This window comes from Neolamprologus multifasciatus, chromosome 22 (assembly GCF_963576455.1).
Source record: "Neolamprologus multifasciatus chromosome 22, fNeoMul1.2, whole genome shotgun sequence".
Taxonomy (NCBI): domain Eukaryota; kingdom Metazoa; phylum Chordata; class Actinopteri; order Cichliformes; family Cichlidae; genus Neolamprologus; species Neolamprologus multifasciatus.
The window spans coordinates 5,276,911-5,295,208 of record NC_140459.1 but is presented as its reverse complement, the minus strand read 5'-3'; the positions used below and the strand labels follow the sequence as shown (position 1 = coordinate 5,295,208).

At 39.5% G+C, this 18,298-nt stretch overlaps 2 protein-coding genes across 5 annotated transcripts; one reads left to right on the top strand and one right to left on the bottom strand.

Moving 5' to 3' along the window:
* Positions 1–5,680: 5,680 nt before the first annotated feature.
* On the bottom strand, positions 5,681–7,939 carry LOC146492708 (transmembrane protein 238-like). Its single transcript, XM_085149178.1, has 2 exons — positions 7,789–7,939; positions 5,681–6,113 (listed from the first exon to the last, which is right to left on the bottom strand). Exons 1-2 carry the CDS (start codon positions 7,937–7,939, stop codon positions 5,935–5,937), a joined length of 330 nt encoding a protein of 109 aa, XP_085005304.1. The 3' UTR covers positions 5,681–5,934.
* On the top strand, positions 7,889–16,826 carry LOC146492707 (coiled-coil domain-containing protein 106-like). Of its 4 annotated transcripts, XM_085149175.1 has the most exons (8): positions 9,986–10,449; positions 10,793–10,827; positions 11,553–11,717; positions 13,101–13,292; positions 13,373–13,531; positions 13,617–13,832; positions 15,037–15,197; positions 15,556–16,826. In XM_085149175.1, exons 3-8 carry the CDS (start codon positions 11,561–11,563, stop codon positions 15,709–15,711), a joined length of 1,041 nt encoding a protein of 346 aa, XP_085005301.1. In that variant the 5' UTR covers positions 9,986–10,449; positions 10,793–10,827; positions 11,553–11,560; the 3' UTR covers positions 15,712–16,826. The 4 variants fall into 4 exon arrangements, with proteins under 4 accessions (XP_085005302.1, XP_085005301.1, XP_085005299.1 ...); XM_085149176.1 differs by lacking the exons at positions 9,986–10,449; positions 10,793–10,827 and adding an exon at positions 7,889–7,996; XM_085149173.1 differs by lacking the exon at positions 10,793–10,827 and having other exon boundaries at positions 10,088–10,449; positions 15,556–16,823.
* Positions 16,827–18,298: the final 1,472 nt, after the last annotated feature.

The window sequence follows — 18,298 nt, the reverse complement described above, 5'->3', positions numbered from 1 at the left end:
TGGCTGTCCCAGCAAGGCAGGCAGGGCATGCTCAGAGAAACAGCAAAATAAATATGAGTTCTACGTGTCAGACTGTACAGGCCTCAGTTAACATGGTTTATGTTAGATGTTTGGCCTTAATGCACAGAACTATATTTATTTTCCAGCAGTTGCTGAATCAGTCCACCAGAAACCGATCCACAGCTACCGAGACTAGTGACTGGGACGTGGAACGTCATCTCTCTGGTGGGAAGCAGCTAGTGCGTGAGGTTGAGAGATACATCAACACATGGCTTGGGCTCAGAAACCTAGGCAGCAGGCTTTGGTGGGTATGTTAGTATCCCTCGGCTTGCTGCCTCTGTGTTGGAGTTTTTTCTGGAGCAGATGGAGGAGGTGGCCAGGGAGAGGGAGGTCTGGGCTTCTCTACTTAGGCTGTTGCCCCTGCAACCCAGCTCCAGATAAGAGACAGAAAATGGATGGATGGATGGATGGATGGATGGATGGATGGATGGATGGATGGATGGATGGATGTTCAGCAGCTAATGCTTACCAGGTTACGACTCAGGGCAATCATCACAAGTGCAGCAGCCAATCTGCAACACAATGGCTGAAGCAAACTCAAAGTGCTCCGTGCACACACACACACACACACACACACTAATACACATATTACTGTAGATTGTTGCCGTTTTAATGACTGTCAGACATCAAAACATCCCACAACATCCTCCATAAAGTCTTGTCTGACTCTCAAAAATCATGCTTCATGGTTACTTGCTACTGCTACAGCACTGACAGAGAAAAGGTAGTGAGAACAAGACCAGTGAAAACATCCTCGCTGCGTCATGATCCAATTATTAGCTATATAATCACTGTCTGCAGGGAATGCTGTCCTCACACAGAGAAGCCAGTAAGGTGATTCAGGATAGGAGACTGAGAGTGGAGTGAGTTTACTGAACATGCTGAGCTGTAGAGGAACACTGAGGTCGAGCTGCGAACTTTCGATGTTCATAATTGCTATTGTAGCAGATGACCTGAAGGCCAGCTCTGATTTCAAACCATAAGTGTGTCAGGTTAAAGTGGGGTCAAACAGTTTTCAGACTGTAGTCCAGATTTAATCCACTTGATTTACCACCTAGGAGGGGCTTAGCATGCAGCCTAAGGTCCACACAGGCCAAGCGTGGCAAATTTCCTAAGAAAACATGTCAGACTCAATCTAAAACAGATCATTTATTAGATAGTCTTAACAGAACCCGGCTGGAGCTGGATCCTAATAACCTTAATAAAGAGAAGAATCAGATTTCTTTATTTTTGAATGGATTTCTTGGATACAACTGAGGTAGATTTTGTGAAAACTAGGTTTTATAATTAAATATAATTCTAAATAATAAAGTGTCACCTTCCTTTTAAAATGTATTTATTTTAATTTTGGGAATGAGTTATTTTTTGTAGAAACAAAATATGAATTTAACTGGCGTCAGTAACCAACTCTTTAGCGCTGTCTGGGTTTCCAACATCCATCCATCCATTTTGCTTATCCGGGCGCGGGCGCAGCAGCGCAAGCAGAGAAACCCAGACCTCCCTCTCCCCCGCCACCTCCTCCAGCTTATCCGGGGGAACACCAAGGCGTTCCCAGGCCAGCCGACAGATATAATCTCTCCAGCGTGTCCTGGGTCTGCCCCGGGGCCTCCTCCCGGTGGGACAAGTCCGGAAAACCTCACCCAGGAGCAGTGTTGGGGAGTAACGGAATACATGTACCGCCGTTACGTATTTAAAATACAAAATATGAGTAACTGTATTCCGTTACAGTTACCGTTTAAAAAGGTGGTATTTAGAATACAGTTACTTTGTTGAAATAAATGGATTACACGGCGGTACTTCCCTGTTTCATATTGTGGCGGGTCAGGACTGTTTGGGTTTTGTTTGACAGCTACGTTCTGTTGTTCCAGGTGGCAGCGTTACGGTTGCCATGGTTACAGGGTGACGCTCTCTCTCTCTGCGTGTTTCCTGGGTGAGAGAGCGCCTGTTGTTGTTGTTGTGCTAAGCTAATAGGCAGAATGCTACAGGTATAGCTCTAAAGAATGTAGCATCATAGGCAGTGTAGTCCGTGCTGCAGGGAGAATGGACTGCCATACACGTTATGTGTCTGTGAGCGAGGGAGGGAGAAAAAGGAAAAGTACGAGCTGTCATCGAGCAAAAACGGGAGCTGGAAGCATGTAAATATAATAATAACCACTGCAGCCAAGAAGAGTGTCTGACGAGCCCAGTTGTAAGTAAGCTATTAAGACTCGACTGTACACCGTGTTCGTGTTTTCCTCCAAAAACAAGAAGTTCCGTTGGAGCAGCCTTTCAACGCCTCTCTCTGTCTCTGCTAGCAAAGTTGACCCAGACAACAAAGTAAAGCTAGTTTTCAGCTACGAGCCGACACAGAACCCACCGTATTAGCCAGAGGTCCCTTTACTACGGTTCGGAGCCGCGGACCTTCAGTAACAGTAATAAATCACAGCAATAGTACATTCATGTAGTTGTAAACAGCATGATAATATATTAAGTAATCCAAAGTATTCAGAATACGTTACTCTCACTGAGTAACGTAACGGAATACGTTACAGAATACATTTTGGGGCATGTATTCTGTAATCTGTAATGGAATACATTTTAAAAGTAACCTTCCCAACACTGCCCAGGAGGCATCATTGTCAGATGCCCGAACCACCTCAACTGGCTCCTTTTGATGTGGAGGAGCAGCGTCTCTGCTCTGACCCCCTCCCGAACGGCCGAACTTCCAGCCACCCTTCGTAGGAAGCCCATTTCCGCCGCTTGTATTCGCGATCTTGTTCTTACCCACAGCTCGTGATCATAGGTGAGGGTAGGGGCATAGATCGACCGGTAAATTGAGAGCTTCGCTTTTACACTCAGCTCTCTCATCACCACAACAGACCGGTGCAGCGTCCACATCACTGCAGCCGCTGCACCAATCCATCTGTCGATCTCCGGCTCCCTTCTCCCATCACTCGTGAACAAGACCCCAAGATACTTAAACTCCTCCTTTCAGTTCCTCCAATGTCCACTTGAGGCTGGCACACAAAATGAGTCGACCCCTGTAGACTGCTGTGTTAAAATGCCCAACTTCACAGAATCAAAATGCATGGATACCTTCTATAGATAGTTTGTCCAATTATAAAAACTGTATGGATGGTGACATCCACCTGCATACTGGAGTTCGAGCTGTGTTGTAGGTGGGCCAGCACAAACAGCTGTAGCCAGTAGGTGTCACTTCTACTATCTGGAGTCACTGAACTGGACTTTTCCATCATGTTTCTGTTGTTTGGATCATGGATAGGATTATCTGACAAATATCAAACAAAACAAACAAAATAGCAACAAATTATCTTATGCAAACACAAGAAAAAGATTTAAAAAAATACTTTCTTCAGCTTGGCATGTAGGATACAAGCTTTCACGTTTGTAAATTGTTGAGTTTCTTTTTATTATTATTTACAATTTGAACTATTTCTGTGATTGCTCTGGTTTTAAATATCTAAATGTGGCATCCACCTTCTAGGAAAGTACTAACTAGTAATTGGTCAGTCACTGGCCTGTCTGATCTGCTGCTCTACAGACTGTAATTGATCTAATCACTTGCTACTGGGACTGCAGCCAGTGAGTAATCTATTATTTGCGCAGACACGTCTGCCATTTTCTGCAGCAAGGTTAGAGGTGAGCCAGATAAGGAATCAAGCTTCTGAATCAGTTCCTGTCTTTAGTTTCTCCTTTGCTTTTTATGGGGGCTGCTGTAATTGTGAGCTTAGGTGCAGTTCATTCCTCAGCTTGGGCCAAGCTGCACAGCCGGTAAAGAAGATTTTGATCTCCGGAGTGAAAGCTGATTTTAGGGTTGTACTCAAGGTCCTGGTTATAATGTATATTTTGTGACAGGTTTGGGGGCTGGGTGATGGTACATACCACAGTAATATTACTCACATATTGAATTGTGAAACATTGCCAAACGCTGCACTAGAATTTGATTCATTATTAGGCATATTCCACTCAGTAGCTTTAGTGCTGCTAACTGTGTTCTTTACTCAATGTTTGCTGATGTTGGGATTCCCATTTTCCACCAGCAGAGGGCAGTAAAGGTAAAGTAATTATCTCCCATGCGCCTTCAAACATATACATAGTAACTGATTCCTGAAGATGGAAATCTAGATGTAATGAAAAAAGAACAGTACTGTATTTTTTAATAAAGCAGTGGAAATTATATATATAGTTTATGTTGATGAGATATCATACAATATTGATCATTGAATTTTTAGATCAAACCCATTCTAGCTACTATCTTAATGATCTGTTAATGTTTCGATGGAGGATGTTAAGGTTAACTAAAACACTGAAACTGAAAAAGCCAGAAATCACTCCTGTAAAGGTCACAGTTCACTGTGCTGTCCTGAGGTGCAGGTTAAAGCTCTAACATGGATAAAAAGCTCCTGTTTTTTTGTTTTTTGTTGGGTTTTTTTGACCAAAGCTAAACTGATGAAAAGTAGAAAACTTTTTGGTAGTAAGATGCTCAGTTCAAGAGCCTGCAAGTCTGATTAATGCCTACACAATCGGCAGCTTGTAGCACCATGAATGCTGAAAGGTATATTCAAGTTTTAGAGCAGCATGTGGCTGAAAGTTAAACTGGCCTGCCTGGAGTTCAGACCTTTCATCAACTAAAAAATAAACATCTGGATCATCATGAAATGAAAAGTAGAACAAAGAAAACCTATTGCTGAGCAGCTCCATCAGATAACAGTGGGATAACATTCCTCTCCCAAACACCGAGAAAGAAGACAGGAAGCTCCACGACAGTAAACATGACCCTGTCCCATTAAATTCAAGATTACTTTATTTTGTTCTTATAATTCTCAGTTTAACCATTTCATTTGTTTATATGTTTTACTGTGTATAAAATATTGGTTACATGATCTGGAAATGACTGCAAAAATAAAACTTTAGAAACTCTTGGTTTGATTTTTTTCTAATTCTAAATTAAAAATTCTGAATGATTTAACTTACAAGTTACTCCCATAAGCTTCTTATACTATAAAGACTGTAGATGGAAATTGTTGTGTTCCCACAGCTCACCAGTAGAGGGCAGTAGAGAGCCTTTATTGTATGTATGATTATGACAGGGGAGGTCAAAACCTCACTGAAACAGCACTGAGTAAAATGCTTAATAGATATTATAACATTTTATATATATTACAATGTGGTATGACTTTTGATATTTCTGTGCATTGTCAGAATGCTCTGTTGTTCTTTGTTTTACTACTTTCCTGTCTGTAACCTCATTACAACTTTATTTCCTCTTCATTATGTTGTCCAACTGAAAAATAATGTTAATACAAACAGTTCTAACATATGCAGAGAGGCTTATATGCATATTAGTCTTGTATTGTTCACTATATAATACTTATATGTAAAGCCATGAATAAATACAATAGTGAATTCTAACAACTGTTATATTGTAACATATATAAAATGGCATTAATAGGCCATTTAATGACATAATGCACACAGTACCTGTCCTGCTATTGCCTACTGTTGTGTCTCTATTGACAGATTGTTGTATTAATATTAACATAACATTTATTTTTGTTGCATTTTTAGTTTCAAACTAAAATAAAAATAACTAAAATAATAAAATAAAACAAAAAACACATTTTCATAATTATATAAAGAGCTTTTTTTTTATTGAAATCCAATGAGACACCACTGCTCTGTTAAACAACAGTCAGATATATAAAAAAGAAGAATACTGGTCATAATAAGGCAAACGGTTCAGCTTTGTAACACTCTGAAATCTTTTGGAGAAGTCTGTAACACTTTCACACACAAACAGTTTGATTCAGCATCTGTTTTTTCATTAACACTGAACACCATCAAAAGGCTTTTAAAATGAAAGGGACTTCCTGCTCAGCTGTGGTAGCTGTGGTATCTGTGCGAGCGTATCTTGCGGCTGAGGGTTCGGGCGATGCGGTCGACGGCGTAGCTGATGTGTCCCTGCTTCTTGTCATCTGCAAGTGACAGGCCCTCGATGTTTCCGCTGTACCACAACACCCATCCGGCCAGAGACACGAGTAAAAACAGGGCTCCTGAGCGGAGGACACAGAGTCATTTATTTATTACTAGGTCATAGAAATTCATCTAAACAGAAAAATTACAACCCAGCCCATTTAATGATCTAGTTTTGAGAAAGAAGCAAAGATTATCTCCTTAATAAAAATAATAACAAAGATGTAGAGCACGTGTCGTTTTAAGCGTTTTTCTGTAATAGTTGATTTCCACCCACAAGTTTTCATGTTTTTGTGTAACATTTTATCTCCTCATCTATTTTGTTGCAGTTCTATCATAAAGGTCACTCTACTCATTTCTTGTGCTCTGTACTTCTACTGCACGGTAAAAGTTCAAATGCTGTTTCATATTTGTAGAGTCTGGCATTTGTTTGACTTCGTTGCAGTTTAGCCTTTGATATTGTCTGATATTCCACATAACTGATATTTACATAGTTTGCATTAGAGGTGGGAATCACCATACATCCCACGATACGATATTATCACAATACTAAACGCACGATACGATATTATTGCATTTTTTAAAAATATTTTGCGATATTCAGATTCTGTACATAAAGGTAAACTTTATCAATATTCATTTTATCTAATATCAAAGTCTCACACTCAGTCTTTCTCTCATTTCAGTTTTATTGTTGACAAACTGAACGGTTTGTATTACAGTCTAGTCCAACTTAACTGAATCAACCATCTGGTACAATTATAGCTATTCTGAACTATGCAGTTTATGAAAACTATGCAGCCCCTTCAGCAACTGAAGAATTTGAAAGTAAATTAAAACAAAATATAATTTTACATTAAATAAAAAAGTTTTAAACTTAATTAAAATAAAACTTGTCTTAAATTAAAATAAGTAAACTGTCACATTTGGACAGTGAAGGAATGTCAGGATTCTTGCTCAGAAAAAGGATCAACATGCTCTGAAGTCAGAGCACAAAAACCTTTTTTGTAACAAAATATCGATTTCTGCTGTCCCTGTATCGATACATTATTAGCAAACAAAATATCATGATACTACACAGTATCCATTTTTTCCCCCACCCCTAGTTTGCATGGTTAAGACCAGCTGGACAAAATCACAAATCACCAGGAAATGGTAATTACATCATTGGTGTCATTTATGCAGTTTGCTGGCACATTTCGACGGATGCATGAATGAATGAGTGGATATTGCAGCCCAGCTTCCAGCCAGGAAAGAATCTGCAAATAAACTTCGCAGTTCTTCTGAAAACAGCTGACTCGACTATTTTCACTGGCGTGAGACATCTGCTTTTGAAGCTCCATCACTTTGAGATTTGGCTCAGAGAATCACATTTTGTCTGTTCCCTGAAGGTAAATGGAGACATGGCTGTCTCTCTCCCACCTCTCGTGAAATTGTCTGCCTCCAGTATCAGCTCCCTGCTTGGCACCATTGTCAGAGTACTAGCTTTTTAGCTAGCGGGTGCAGAGGAGGTGTGTGTGTGTTGGTGTACAGCTACAAATATGCAGACAGCTATTCACAGAGTACCTCAAGTTATAATAACTTTTGCAGAGAGCTAATTTTGATGCTTTAAAGTTCACAGAGATGTGCAAAATCCCTTCCTCTGCTTGTGAATTAATGTATATGCTGCTATGATTGTGAGTTTATATTAATTCAAGCGTCACTTCTGTTTAATGTCAACCCACTTCTGTTTTTGATTAAGCCACACAAGCATACCAGAGTAGACCAACACGTCTCCAAGGTCCCTGTCTTGGATCTTCAGATTGGCGAAGACCCCCACCAGCAGAGCGGCTCCACCCACTACATCCATTAACACGGCAAACGCCAGAGCCAGTTTACAGTGGGACAACCCAGTATACTCGCCCATTATGGAGCTGGGAGGGAGGAGGAGAGGAAAGACTGTTACAATCTGACAGAACCACAGGTGAACTAAACCCGCTACAGGATCACTGATGCTTCCACGTGTACTAGTGGAAGAATGATTCACGTTAACACTGACAAAATTAAACATGTTAAATGTTTAAATTAAATGTTGTAAATTCACAGAATTCAGACATTTACATTCTGATCAGAGTTTAGATTAAAGCTAAATACATGCGACAGAGGCCTAGAATCTGAAATGTTAAAAGAAGGAGAGACTGCTTTCCTGGTTTGGTCTCTGAAAGAAATTTATGATCCTGGTCTATGAGAAGCTGTAAATACAACATCAGTCTCCTACCTGCAAAACTGGCCTCCAAAACCTGCTGACAAAGATGACACGTTCAAATATTTTAGGGATTTTGAGCATCAGTGATTCTGTGTTAAACTGAACACCACACCTGAGCGTTCGTAATCATAGAGTACCAGATAATATGAAGGCTCTAGCTCAAGTGGTTAACTAGATAATTATATTTTAAGATAGCCTTCCAAAAATGATTTCCCAAAAATAAACACAAAACTATTTTCCTTCATTAGAAAGCTAGGGACAGTAGGGACCTGAAACTGAAAGACGACACTAGCTGCAGTATAATAATGTACCACAGAACCAGAAGCAGCAGGTCATACATGATTCGTGACTGAGTCTGCTTTAAAAACTGTCTCAGTTTAGTTTTAAGATGATCCCTGTTAGTTTAAGTTCTGGAGGTAAGAAGATCCACGTCTCCGATGACAACCTGCAGCTTCCATAGATGCTCCATGTGTTACTGAACCAAAAGCCTTAAGAGTGTGTGTGAGCATCTGTAAAGTAATCTAAGATCGGCAAATGTAATAAAATACAAAACTTTACATGTTTAATTTCTTAAGACTATGGAAACAGTGTAATGTGATCAGCTTCTTATCCCAAATTTGAATTGCCTGCTCATCATAAGAGGGTTGATTTATGTGAAAGCTGCCTGTGTGAGAGGCTTATAAGACTATACCAAACATATCAAATCAAACCAAAATGTATTGATATAGCACATATTAAAAACAACAAAGTTAACCATAGTGCTTCACAGTCAGTAACGCAGACGCACAGCTGCATTTTGAACTAACTGAAGTTGGTAAAGAGTACACTGTACACAAAGGAGTACGGTTTCACTGTGTTTGACAGGAGGATTCAATCTTTTTGCAAGCAGTCAACTAGACCCAGCTGTTTCTGCCTGGAGAACATAACAATGTTCTCCTGTTCTCCAATGACTCATGAACCACGGTTTTGTACAGCTAAAAAAAGTAATAGTGTTGTTGTTTTTTTAAGTTACAGTCCTTTGAGCAAAAATCTTGCTAATAAATAAATAATACATCAGACCTATTAAAATATAAGCTCTAATTAATAAATTAAGAGTTGCACATTTAAAGAGGTTACTTTCCCAAACAAAAGCCAGAAAAACATCCGGATATCAGACAGAACCTCTGTGTGAACTCATACAGGTGGACTCAGGCAAACAAAACAGTAAATCATGCCTGGATTTGCGCTTACGAATAATTTGTAAAGATTTACCTGGTGTATGGTTTTTGGTTTAAAAGACATTTCCAAAGGAAATTTTACAAATTGATCCATAAAAATGACGTTCGTCTTCTGTGTTCAACGCTAAATCCGTAAAATCTGTATTTGATGTCGTTCGTTAATTTTCACGGTTTTTTCTTTACTTTGGAGAGGACCTACCAGCTTATTTTAGTGGTTAAATTCGCCGGATTATGAACTAAAGTTAATTTAAAGACTTTCTTTCACACATAAACTTTGACTCACGTGCTGCTGTTGTCCGTTAAGTTATAAAAAAAACAACGCCTCCGTAGACGGGTTTGTTCTCTCTACCGTGTTCTTCACTTCCGGCTTGATCTGCGCTCTCACTCACCTGCAGCCACCACGCCCTTCTGGTGACACGTTTCCGGTCCGGATTTCACCCTCTTCTTCTTTTTCTTTTCCTTTGCTTCCTGGCATTTTACAGCTTCATAAACGCAAAGAAAATTATTTTTAAAACGCACTTTTTATTGTTATAGTTTCACTGTATTTATTTAATGTGCGTGTTTTTATTGATTAATAAAGAATAATAAGGGTCCATTTTAAAACTTTTTAGATATTTCTTTTAATTTGAATGGAAATCTTTTAGGGGGTAAAAAAAACAAAACAAAAAAAAAAAAAAACACCGCCCCTCTGCGCATGTGTGAAACAACTAAATCTGCGCGCGGTACACCTGTTCCCGCCAGTATAATCAGGTAATTGCCACCGGGAGTGTGCGAGGCGGGCTGTAAGGCCGCAGGTGTGGCTGGTTTCAGGTCATATTACTGAAGTATAACTGCGCACAGAACTACTGGAGACAAATAATAACAGGTTTATCCAAACACCGCTCTGTAGCTGCTGCCCGGCAGACCTCTCAGCCATGAATCCTTCCACCAGCAGAGAGGATGCAAGCCCACCAGGTAACAACATGCGGCCCATCCACTTGCCCACAGCAGGCGTACGAGCGCCAGGAGTCAGACATTTAAACTTTTACACCTTCTCCAAACGCACGCTTTCTTTTTCTTCCCTGCACATGTTAAAAGAATGAAAAGTGGACTCGCCTTTAGCTTTAACGCAGCTAAAACCTGATCCCAAACATTCCCGAGAAGCAGTGCTGGCTGCCCTTTTGTGTCCTGACATCACTTTTACTTTTAAATACACGGTTCTTGTTTGTTTGCTAGTTTTCTGTAATGACTGATTTATTGATGCTCTGCTTTCTTCTTTTCATTTCACTCTTTGGGCTTTCACTCCGTTTTTCTAAAGCGTAAGCGGGCTACCAGGCTATGCGAGTAACCTCGGTGAGTTGTTGGTTTATTAACCTTAACAAGCGACTGATAAGCAGTAATTAATCTGCATTCGTCAACCACAAGAGCCTCTTTTTAAAACGTAAACTTTCGCTTCGTTATTTTGTTTCATATTATTATATATATATATATATATATATATTATAAATATCACGTCTTTGAATTTGGGTAGGACGTTAAGCTAGTAAAGCTAAAGGGAAAAGGTATGAGTTTATCAATTATAGCAAAATTCTGTCACTGCTACTTATTTTTGTATTATGCTTTGACTCGGTATTTTGAACAACTGAATTTATTAATCTCTATAAAAATGACTTTTTAATTAAGAGCATTTCCTAAATAAGTCACAACCTTTGGGGATGAGCATTGAAACCAGAGAATTATTACTAATGTGGCCCAATAATAACAATAATTGTAGTCAATGGTGTTTGGTTAATTGGTGATTATAAATTGGCCATAGGTGTGAATTTGAGTGTCCGTGTCAGACAGCTAAATTAATAAAATAAGCACTAAGGCCTCCAGTGTGAACTTAGTGTTTGTGTATGAAACAATAGATGGTAGACAGAGACACACACACTTGTTGTGTGCAATATCACCAAACATATTAAAATGTTCATACCTATAATATTTATTAAAGGCAAGATGGAAACATTTTTCACAGACTTCAGGTTTATTAGTTACTATTTTCGAGATTTTTTCCTCTTTTCTTTTTTTTATGTCAGAGCACTACATGCCGCAGTCATCATTAGCAGCTGCAGCATCATCTTCATCAGCAGGAGGAGGAGGAGGTTTATATCTAAATGCCTACGAGGTCTCCTTTCCCCTGGAGGAGAATATAGAACGACCTCCTCCCTATCACCTGAACCAAGGCCAGCAGATGATGGATGGTATGTCACTGAAAATGTTTGTAATTCCCAAACAGTTGATGCTTTTGTTAAATTCTTTGACTAAAAACTAGAAAGAAACAGCTTCAATCACATCCCGATTGTTTGATTTTAAACCCATGGTGCTGGTTTATAGAAGCAAAACTACAAACATGTCACTGTCCAAAAACATTTCGACAAGGTTGGTCAGAATTTTTTGGCTTCCTGGTATAATACGTATTCATAAACTGGTAACTTTATATATATATGTATGGATGCATATATATATAGATATATATATATATATAGGAATTTTTCTTCAAACCGATACGATACCGATACTTGGATCTGAGTACTTGCCGATACCGAGTACAAAAACCGATACTTCTACCACACACACACAAATGCAATGAATTGGAAGACAGGTTTTATTTTATTATTTGCCGATAAAAAATAATATCTTAATAAAAATGACCACAAAAAAATTTCAAGTGAAAAATAAGCACTTCTCTTGCAGAGTCTCCACATTGTAATTTAACAAAATATCACTGAACTATTGGCACTGTCTCGAGCTTTCAGAATAATAAATAAACACTTCTGTTTGGAATAAAATGAATACAAATTAGGTTTGAGAATGAAATAAACTTTTAAATTGTTGCAGAGTGTCCATATTGTAAACAAACAAACAAAATAACAAAAGTATTTGGCATTGACGAATAAACTCCCCATCTGCCCGTGGATCATCAGTCCACTGTGCCGTTAAACCAAGGACTGACATCGCGCACACACTGCTTGTCTTTACCTCTTTAGAAAGTTTTGGCACCATTATCTCCCTGATGTGTGGGCGTCTGGGAATTTCATATCGCAGCTCGAGTATGCTGAGAAGACGGTGCAATCCTATGTTTTCCACGACCGGCATTGGCTGGTCATCCAGAGCGATAAAATGAGTCAGAGCCTCTGTTATTTTAACTGCCAGTGGATTTTCTCTTGACATTTTTCATCGCTTTTCCAAAACCTGAGTTAAAGTTGGCTGTTCCGGTCCACACTGCTGACATTTTGTTTAGCCTAGCTACAGCAGCCTCCAGTTTCTCTTTTTTATCTGGAGCTGCCAGTCTCACTCGTCTAACCCTGTGCCTGTTTAGCGCGGGATGTCCCCCTAGTGGCCAATCTAAAAAACTACAACAAAAATGACAAGCCACCCTCTGATTAATGAAATAAGTTAGTATCGGTTCGTGGTATCGGTTAACTTTTACGAGTTAACCGATACCACATTTTACAGTATCGGTCCCGATACCCGATACCAGTATCGGTATCGGTGCATCCCTATATATATATATATATATATATGTATCAAAATTTTTATGTTCATTCTTTCTCGTCTTTTCCCTCGTCTTCCTCCTCCTGCAGAGCCAGTGGTGCAGGAGCCTCCTCACTCTCAGTACAGCACCTTCATGCTGATCTCTAACCTGCGCGCTCACCTCTACGTCACTCTGGAGAAGAACGCCTGGCTGCAGAAGCGCATCGAGGAGCTCGAGGAGGAACGCAACTTCCTGCGCTGCCAGCTGGACCGCTTCATCGTCAGCATGAGGAGTCCTGAGGGTCAGGCTCGTTGAGTCTCACCCCATTTTTAGTTTTCAGAAATAAAAAAAGCATTTGATTTTGTGTTTTCCCAATTATAGAGTGGAGCGGGGACGCCCAGCGTGGTGTGAAGGTCCAGCCTGCCATCTCTCCTTCCCCTCCGTCCCCCATGACCACCAGGTCCGGGATGACCCTCAAACGCATCCAGGGATCAGGATCTCGGAGCCGCCGCAACGCTGGTGAGGAAGATGCTGACACACGTATGTAAATGAATATGTTCTAAATGCTTAACTTTAAAGTAGAGAAGTCTTTTTGTCATGTTTTTGTTTGGTTGGGGTTTTGTAGCTGTAACCAAGCAGGAGTTTCACGTGGAAGAAGACAAATACTACACCGAGGACGAGTATGTGGAGGAAGAAGAAGAAGAGGAGGAAGAGGTGGAAGATGTGGACTCTTCAGTAGAGAAGGGGATTAGGAAGAAGGGCAAAGGGCGGGTCAGTGGAGAGCCAAGGATGAAGATGAGGAGGGTCTTCAGGATCACACACGGGAGGGAACGACAGAGAGGTGAGAGTCATGTGACAGAAGACATGATGTAATATAACTTAATCCACATGAATCCTGTTTTGGTTCTGATGTGAAAAGTTTAAAAAAACAAAAGTCGTGTTAAAATCCAGAACTTGATCCCAAAAACATTCTTATCCAAACTCCCCCCTGCTGTCAAATATACATAATATGGGCTCGACTTGCATTTCTAACCCCAGCTAAGAAGTCGTTATTAGGAACGATGGGGCAGTGATCTTGGCCAACAGATTGCAGATGAGACTTGGCATAAGATAATCAATAGAATTTCTTCGTCATCTATTTGCCTTAAACATGTGGTGATTCAGTTCAAAGTGGTTCACCGTCTCCATTGGTCTAAAACTAGACTGAGCAAAATCGAGGATGGGTTTGACCCCACATGTGACCGGTGCAAACGAGAGCCTGCTTCCCTATTTCACATGTTCTGGGCATGTCCAAAACTGGGTAGCTTTTGGAAAAGCATATTTGAAACCATGTCCAACATATTTGGTGTTCCAATTGCACCCTGCCCGTTTATAGCTATTTTTGGGGTGACGCCTTGTGATGCCAGTCTTTCCAAATCACACTCTGATCTTCTGGCCTTTTGCACTCTTTTGGCCCGTAGAATGATATTATTGAAATGGAAAGAGACACTTCCACCTGTATATGGGCGATGGGTTAAGGATGTCATGTACTATACTCAGCTGGAAAAGATCCGCTACACTGTAAAAGGTTCGGTTTGGAGGTTTTATGACACATGGCAACCTTTTCTTACATACTTTGAAAGATTAAGTCCCGATACTATCGCTTAATGTGCGTGTGAGTGGGTTTTTTTTGTTGTTTTGTTTTGTTTTTTTCCCTTGCTGTTGTTCATTTATTTTATTATTTACTTTGTATCTGTAATTTTATTTTATTTTATCTCTTCTTTCCTCTCTGGCTGGGTTTTAGTTACACTGTTCTGGATGGGGGGGGGGGGGGGGGGGGGGGGGGGGGGGGGGGGCACGACTGTTTGTTAATATTGCCGTAATTGTTGTTGGAAGTAATTCTTTGTTCAATAAAAAGACCTTGATCAAAAAAAGAAGTCGTTATTAGAAACTCATCATTCTGAATCAGCAGGAAACAAAAACGCTACAACAACACTGTGCTGCAGCCTCAGCCTCCTGTCTATGACACACTTCCTTCACTCAGCATTTTATGTTCCTTCCATCAGTTAAAGACCCAGACGGGGTTTTGATCCGTTACAAGAAGATCCTGTCCACCTACCAGCGTGTGAGGAGCATGTCCAGAGCCTTCCAGATCCACGGAGTCGACCGAAACACCATGGCCTCCACCTCCCCCATCGCCGAGCTGCTGCTGGTGGCTCCAGAGAAGGTGAGGACTCCTCTGATTTCCTGTTTTATTGAGCTGTTCTTTCAACTAAGTAATTTGAAGAAAAATAATAATAATTTGCAGTCTGTATTGTATCTGTGAATTTCCACTATTTCTTTTTCAAAGTCTACATTTTAAGGAACTCTAATGATTCACTCTAAGTTTATCACACTTTCCAAGTAAAGCGCTTAGACTCAGGGGGACGTTTCCATTGAAGTTTCTAGTGTTGAAATAAGTCTTTGCATGTAGGATTCTCTAAAAATAAGAAGACTTGATAGGAATAACTGCATAGAGCTTCTGTTTGCATATTATAAAACTGGAAATATTTTAGAATCCGTGAACAGTCCAACATTTCCTGCAGGTGTCAGAAGTCGGAGAGTTTGAGGCGTCAAAGGAGAAGCTGTTGGATTACGCCCGGAGGTGCTACAAGACGATGGATGACGAGACGCACGCCAAAGTCCAGACCATGAAGAAGACTCACAAGCTGCTGCCCATCTCCTACAGGTTCAGAAACTGAGAGCGGAGCGAGGCGGGCAGCAGGACCAGCTGGTGGGAGCTTTCTGCACTTTGTTCTCATTTTTCTTAAAGTCAGAATATATAATAGGATGTGGGAAGATTAAATGCCAAATTACAGAGCGTATTCTGATTCATTTATTTATTTATTTTCATTGAACTGCTTTATTTATGTTTTTTTTCTTGTTTTTGTTTGTTTTTTCTTGTGCAGCTATTACAGTTGAGAGTAGTTTTTTACTCTGAACTATGACAGTGTTTCACACTGAAGACTGAAGGACTTGTTTTTTGGGTTGTTTTTTTTGTTGTTGTTTTTTTTTTTTTGCTCTACCTCAAAAATTAACTGAAGAATTAAAAAGAGAGAGCGCATATGTTGTTAATTATAATACCTCAGAGATGAGTTTTCTTTTCAGAGGGAACTGTCTGATGCATCAGTGCCTGCAGATATTTTATAGAGCAGGTATAAGAGATAGAAGTTCGAGTAAATGTGCCTTGAATTTTTGTTATATAAGAGAGAAATATTTATTATCTTTATTTTTTGGCTTAGTGTTTGATTTTTCCTTTTGCACTGAAATGATGTACATGGATTTTTGATGTTTCATTAGAAAAACTTTATTCATTGATATGTTTCATACAAAAGTTGTTTAAGTTAAATGTGAAAGTATTAACGGTGATGTGAATTTTTTTTTCTTTTTTCAATTCTGATAACATAAATGTAAAATACAATATTGTACAGTAGATTAAATAACCTTAAATGTATGAATGTATTGTTTTCCTTACTCTGACTCATTTGATGTAATGAGGCTGACAAAGTGACAACGTGCTGAGCTCAGGGTTTACAAATAAAGTCATTAAGAGCTAAAGAAATAAAATTAGACTGAAATGTTTTGCTAAAAAGATGTTATCTAAAAAAAGAAAAATTTGACTTGCAGACTTTAGCGCCCTCCAGTGGAAGAATTTGGCGAATTAGTTCATTAATGAAGAGAAATTGTTATTAGGGATCAATAGGATCCAAAAAATGTAAGATTGATCCGGGCTCAAAACATAAAAATCTTTTCCCAGTTTTTTTTCATACATCTAAATGTATATTATTACATATGGGTTTATTATAGGTCTATTTTATGCTCCACATCATTTGGGATTTGCTTGTAATTTTATTTATTTTATTTTTTCACTAATCTAATGATGAAACTGACCTCACAGCCCATTGTTCACCAGTGGGCTAGTTTAATTTATAGTAGCTGTTTATGTTTTTAAACCCATTTTGCACAGAGAGGCATTTTTTTGAAAAATGTATTGATAGTAATTACTATCAATACTATTTCCAACATTAATATTCATTAATATTCAACATTAATGTAAGTACACCGTGACGCCTCTGCCTTTCTAAATAGAAGGACAGTAACTGCGTGTGTATAAGCGTGTAAAACCTGCAGATAGTCAGATTAACAGTATTTTGTCTCTATCTGCCATTCTGCAATTCATCTCATGTAAACAATAACGTGGCGCACAGCGTGACGTGAACAAAGGCACATACCTTTGACGTTACGTGACGAACTCTGTATTCCTCATCCACACGTAAACGCAAAAAAGGTTTTTTTTAGAAAAATCTCAGTTTTCGTTGATTCCAAACGCCGTTTACGTGTGGACGAAACAGCTGCGTGTTCAAAAATACCCGTGTAGGTGCGGACGTGGCGTAAAAGAGTTAGTAGTTTATTTTATTACTACCTGTAATTTATTGCAGATTACTTGTATTTGCTTGATTGTTTGCAAAATGTTTGAGGTGTGAAATAAACCGCAATGGAGCAAAATATGGGTGTGTGTGGTTGGAGGATGTGTGTGCGTGTGTGGTTTACATTTTTCTTGTAAAACAAAGGGGGGCCTAGCAAAAAAAGTTCGCGAACCACTGCACTGATCTATGAGCCATTCAAGCATAAAAAGGCACCAAACTCAAGAAATGGTTCAGTTTTGTCTACACGTCACAACTTAGCAAAGATCCCATTTTAAATAGTGTCTTTAGACACTTTGTAACTTGCACCCTGTTGCAAAAACACACAATTTGTTCCCATTTCTTTACTTGAATCCTTCTAAAATGACAGCAAACATCCAGCAAAGACCTGAGAGATGCATCTGACTCTTCAGTTATATCTACTGTTCACTAAAGAAATGGTCTCAGTGGAAAGATGGCTGTCAGGAAGCCATTCTTAGCAAAGGAGGGGTAAAAAAGGCTGAGGTATGCCAAATTACACAATAACTCGAATGCACATTAAAGGCAACTGGTCTAAAGTAGTGCTGAATGCAATTTTGAAGGTTTGGCTCCAATTTGTTATCAATATTTGCAGGAGTACATGGGAGGCCACAGGAGGGTTGTGGCTATGGGCATCTGTACAAGATGGAAGCTCTGTGATGGTTTGGAGCTTCATTTCAGCTGGTTTGTTGGAGATCAAAACAGGTGATATTGTAATAACTGAAAGCAGCTGGGAACAGTTTCATTTTCAGCATGACAGCATGGCTCAAGACTTTTGCACAGTACTGTATGTAATAATGCCATTCATTAAATTGTTATTTGCAATATGCAAAGAGGTCTCAGTTTT

What these genes read in the sequence shown, in the direction of transcription:
- LOC146492708 (XM_085149178.1), bottom strand. Translation starts at nt 7,939, where the DNA reads ATGGGCGAGTATACTGGGTTGTCCCACTGTAAACTGGCTCTGGCGTTT. An exon ending in AGACGTGTTGGTCTACTCTG is followed by an intron (nt 6,114 to 7,788) that starts GTATGCTTGTGT and finishes TCCTCCGCTCAG; the next exon opens with GAGCCCTGTTTTTACTCGTG.
- LOC146492707 (XM_085149173.1), top strand. Translation starts at nt 10,410, where the DNA reads ATGAATCCTTCCACCAGCAGAGAGGATGCAAGCCCACCAG. An exon ending in CAGCATGAGGAGTCCTGAGG is followed by an intron (nt 13,293 to 13,372) that starts GTCAGGCTCGTT and finishes TCCCAATTATAG; the next exon opens with AGTGGAGCGGGGACGCCCAG. An exon ending in TGAGGAAGATGCTGACACAC is followed by an intron (nt 13,532 to 13,616) that starts GTATGTAAATGA and finishes GGGGTTTTGTAG; the next exon opens with CTGTAACCAAGCAGGAGTTT.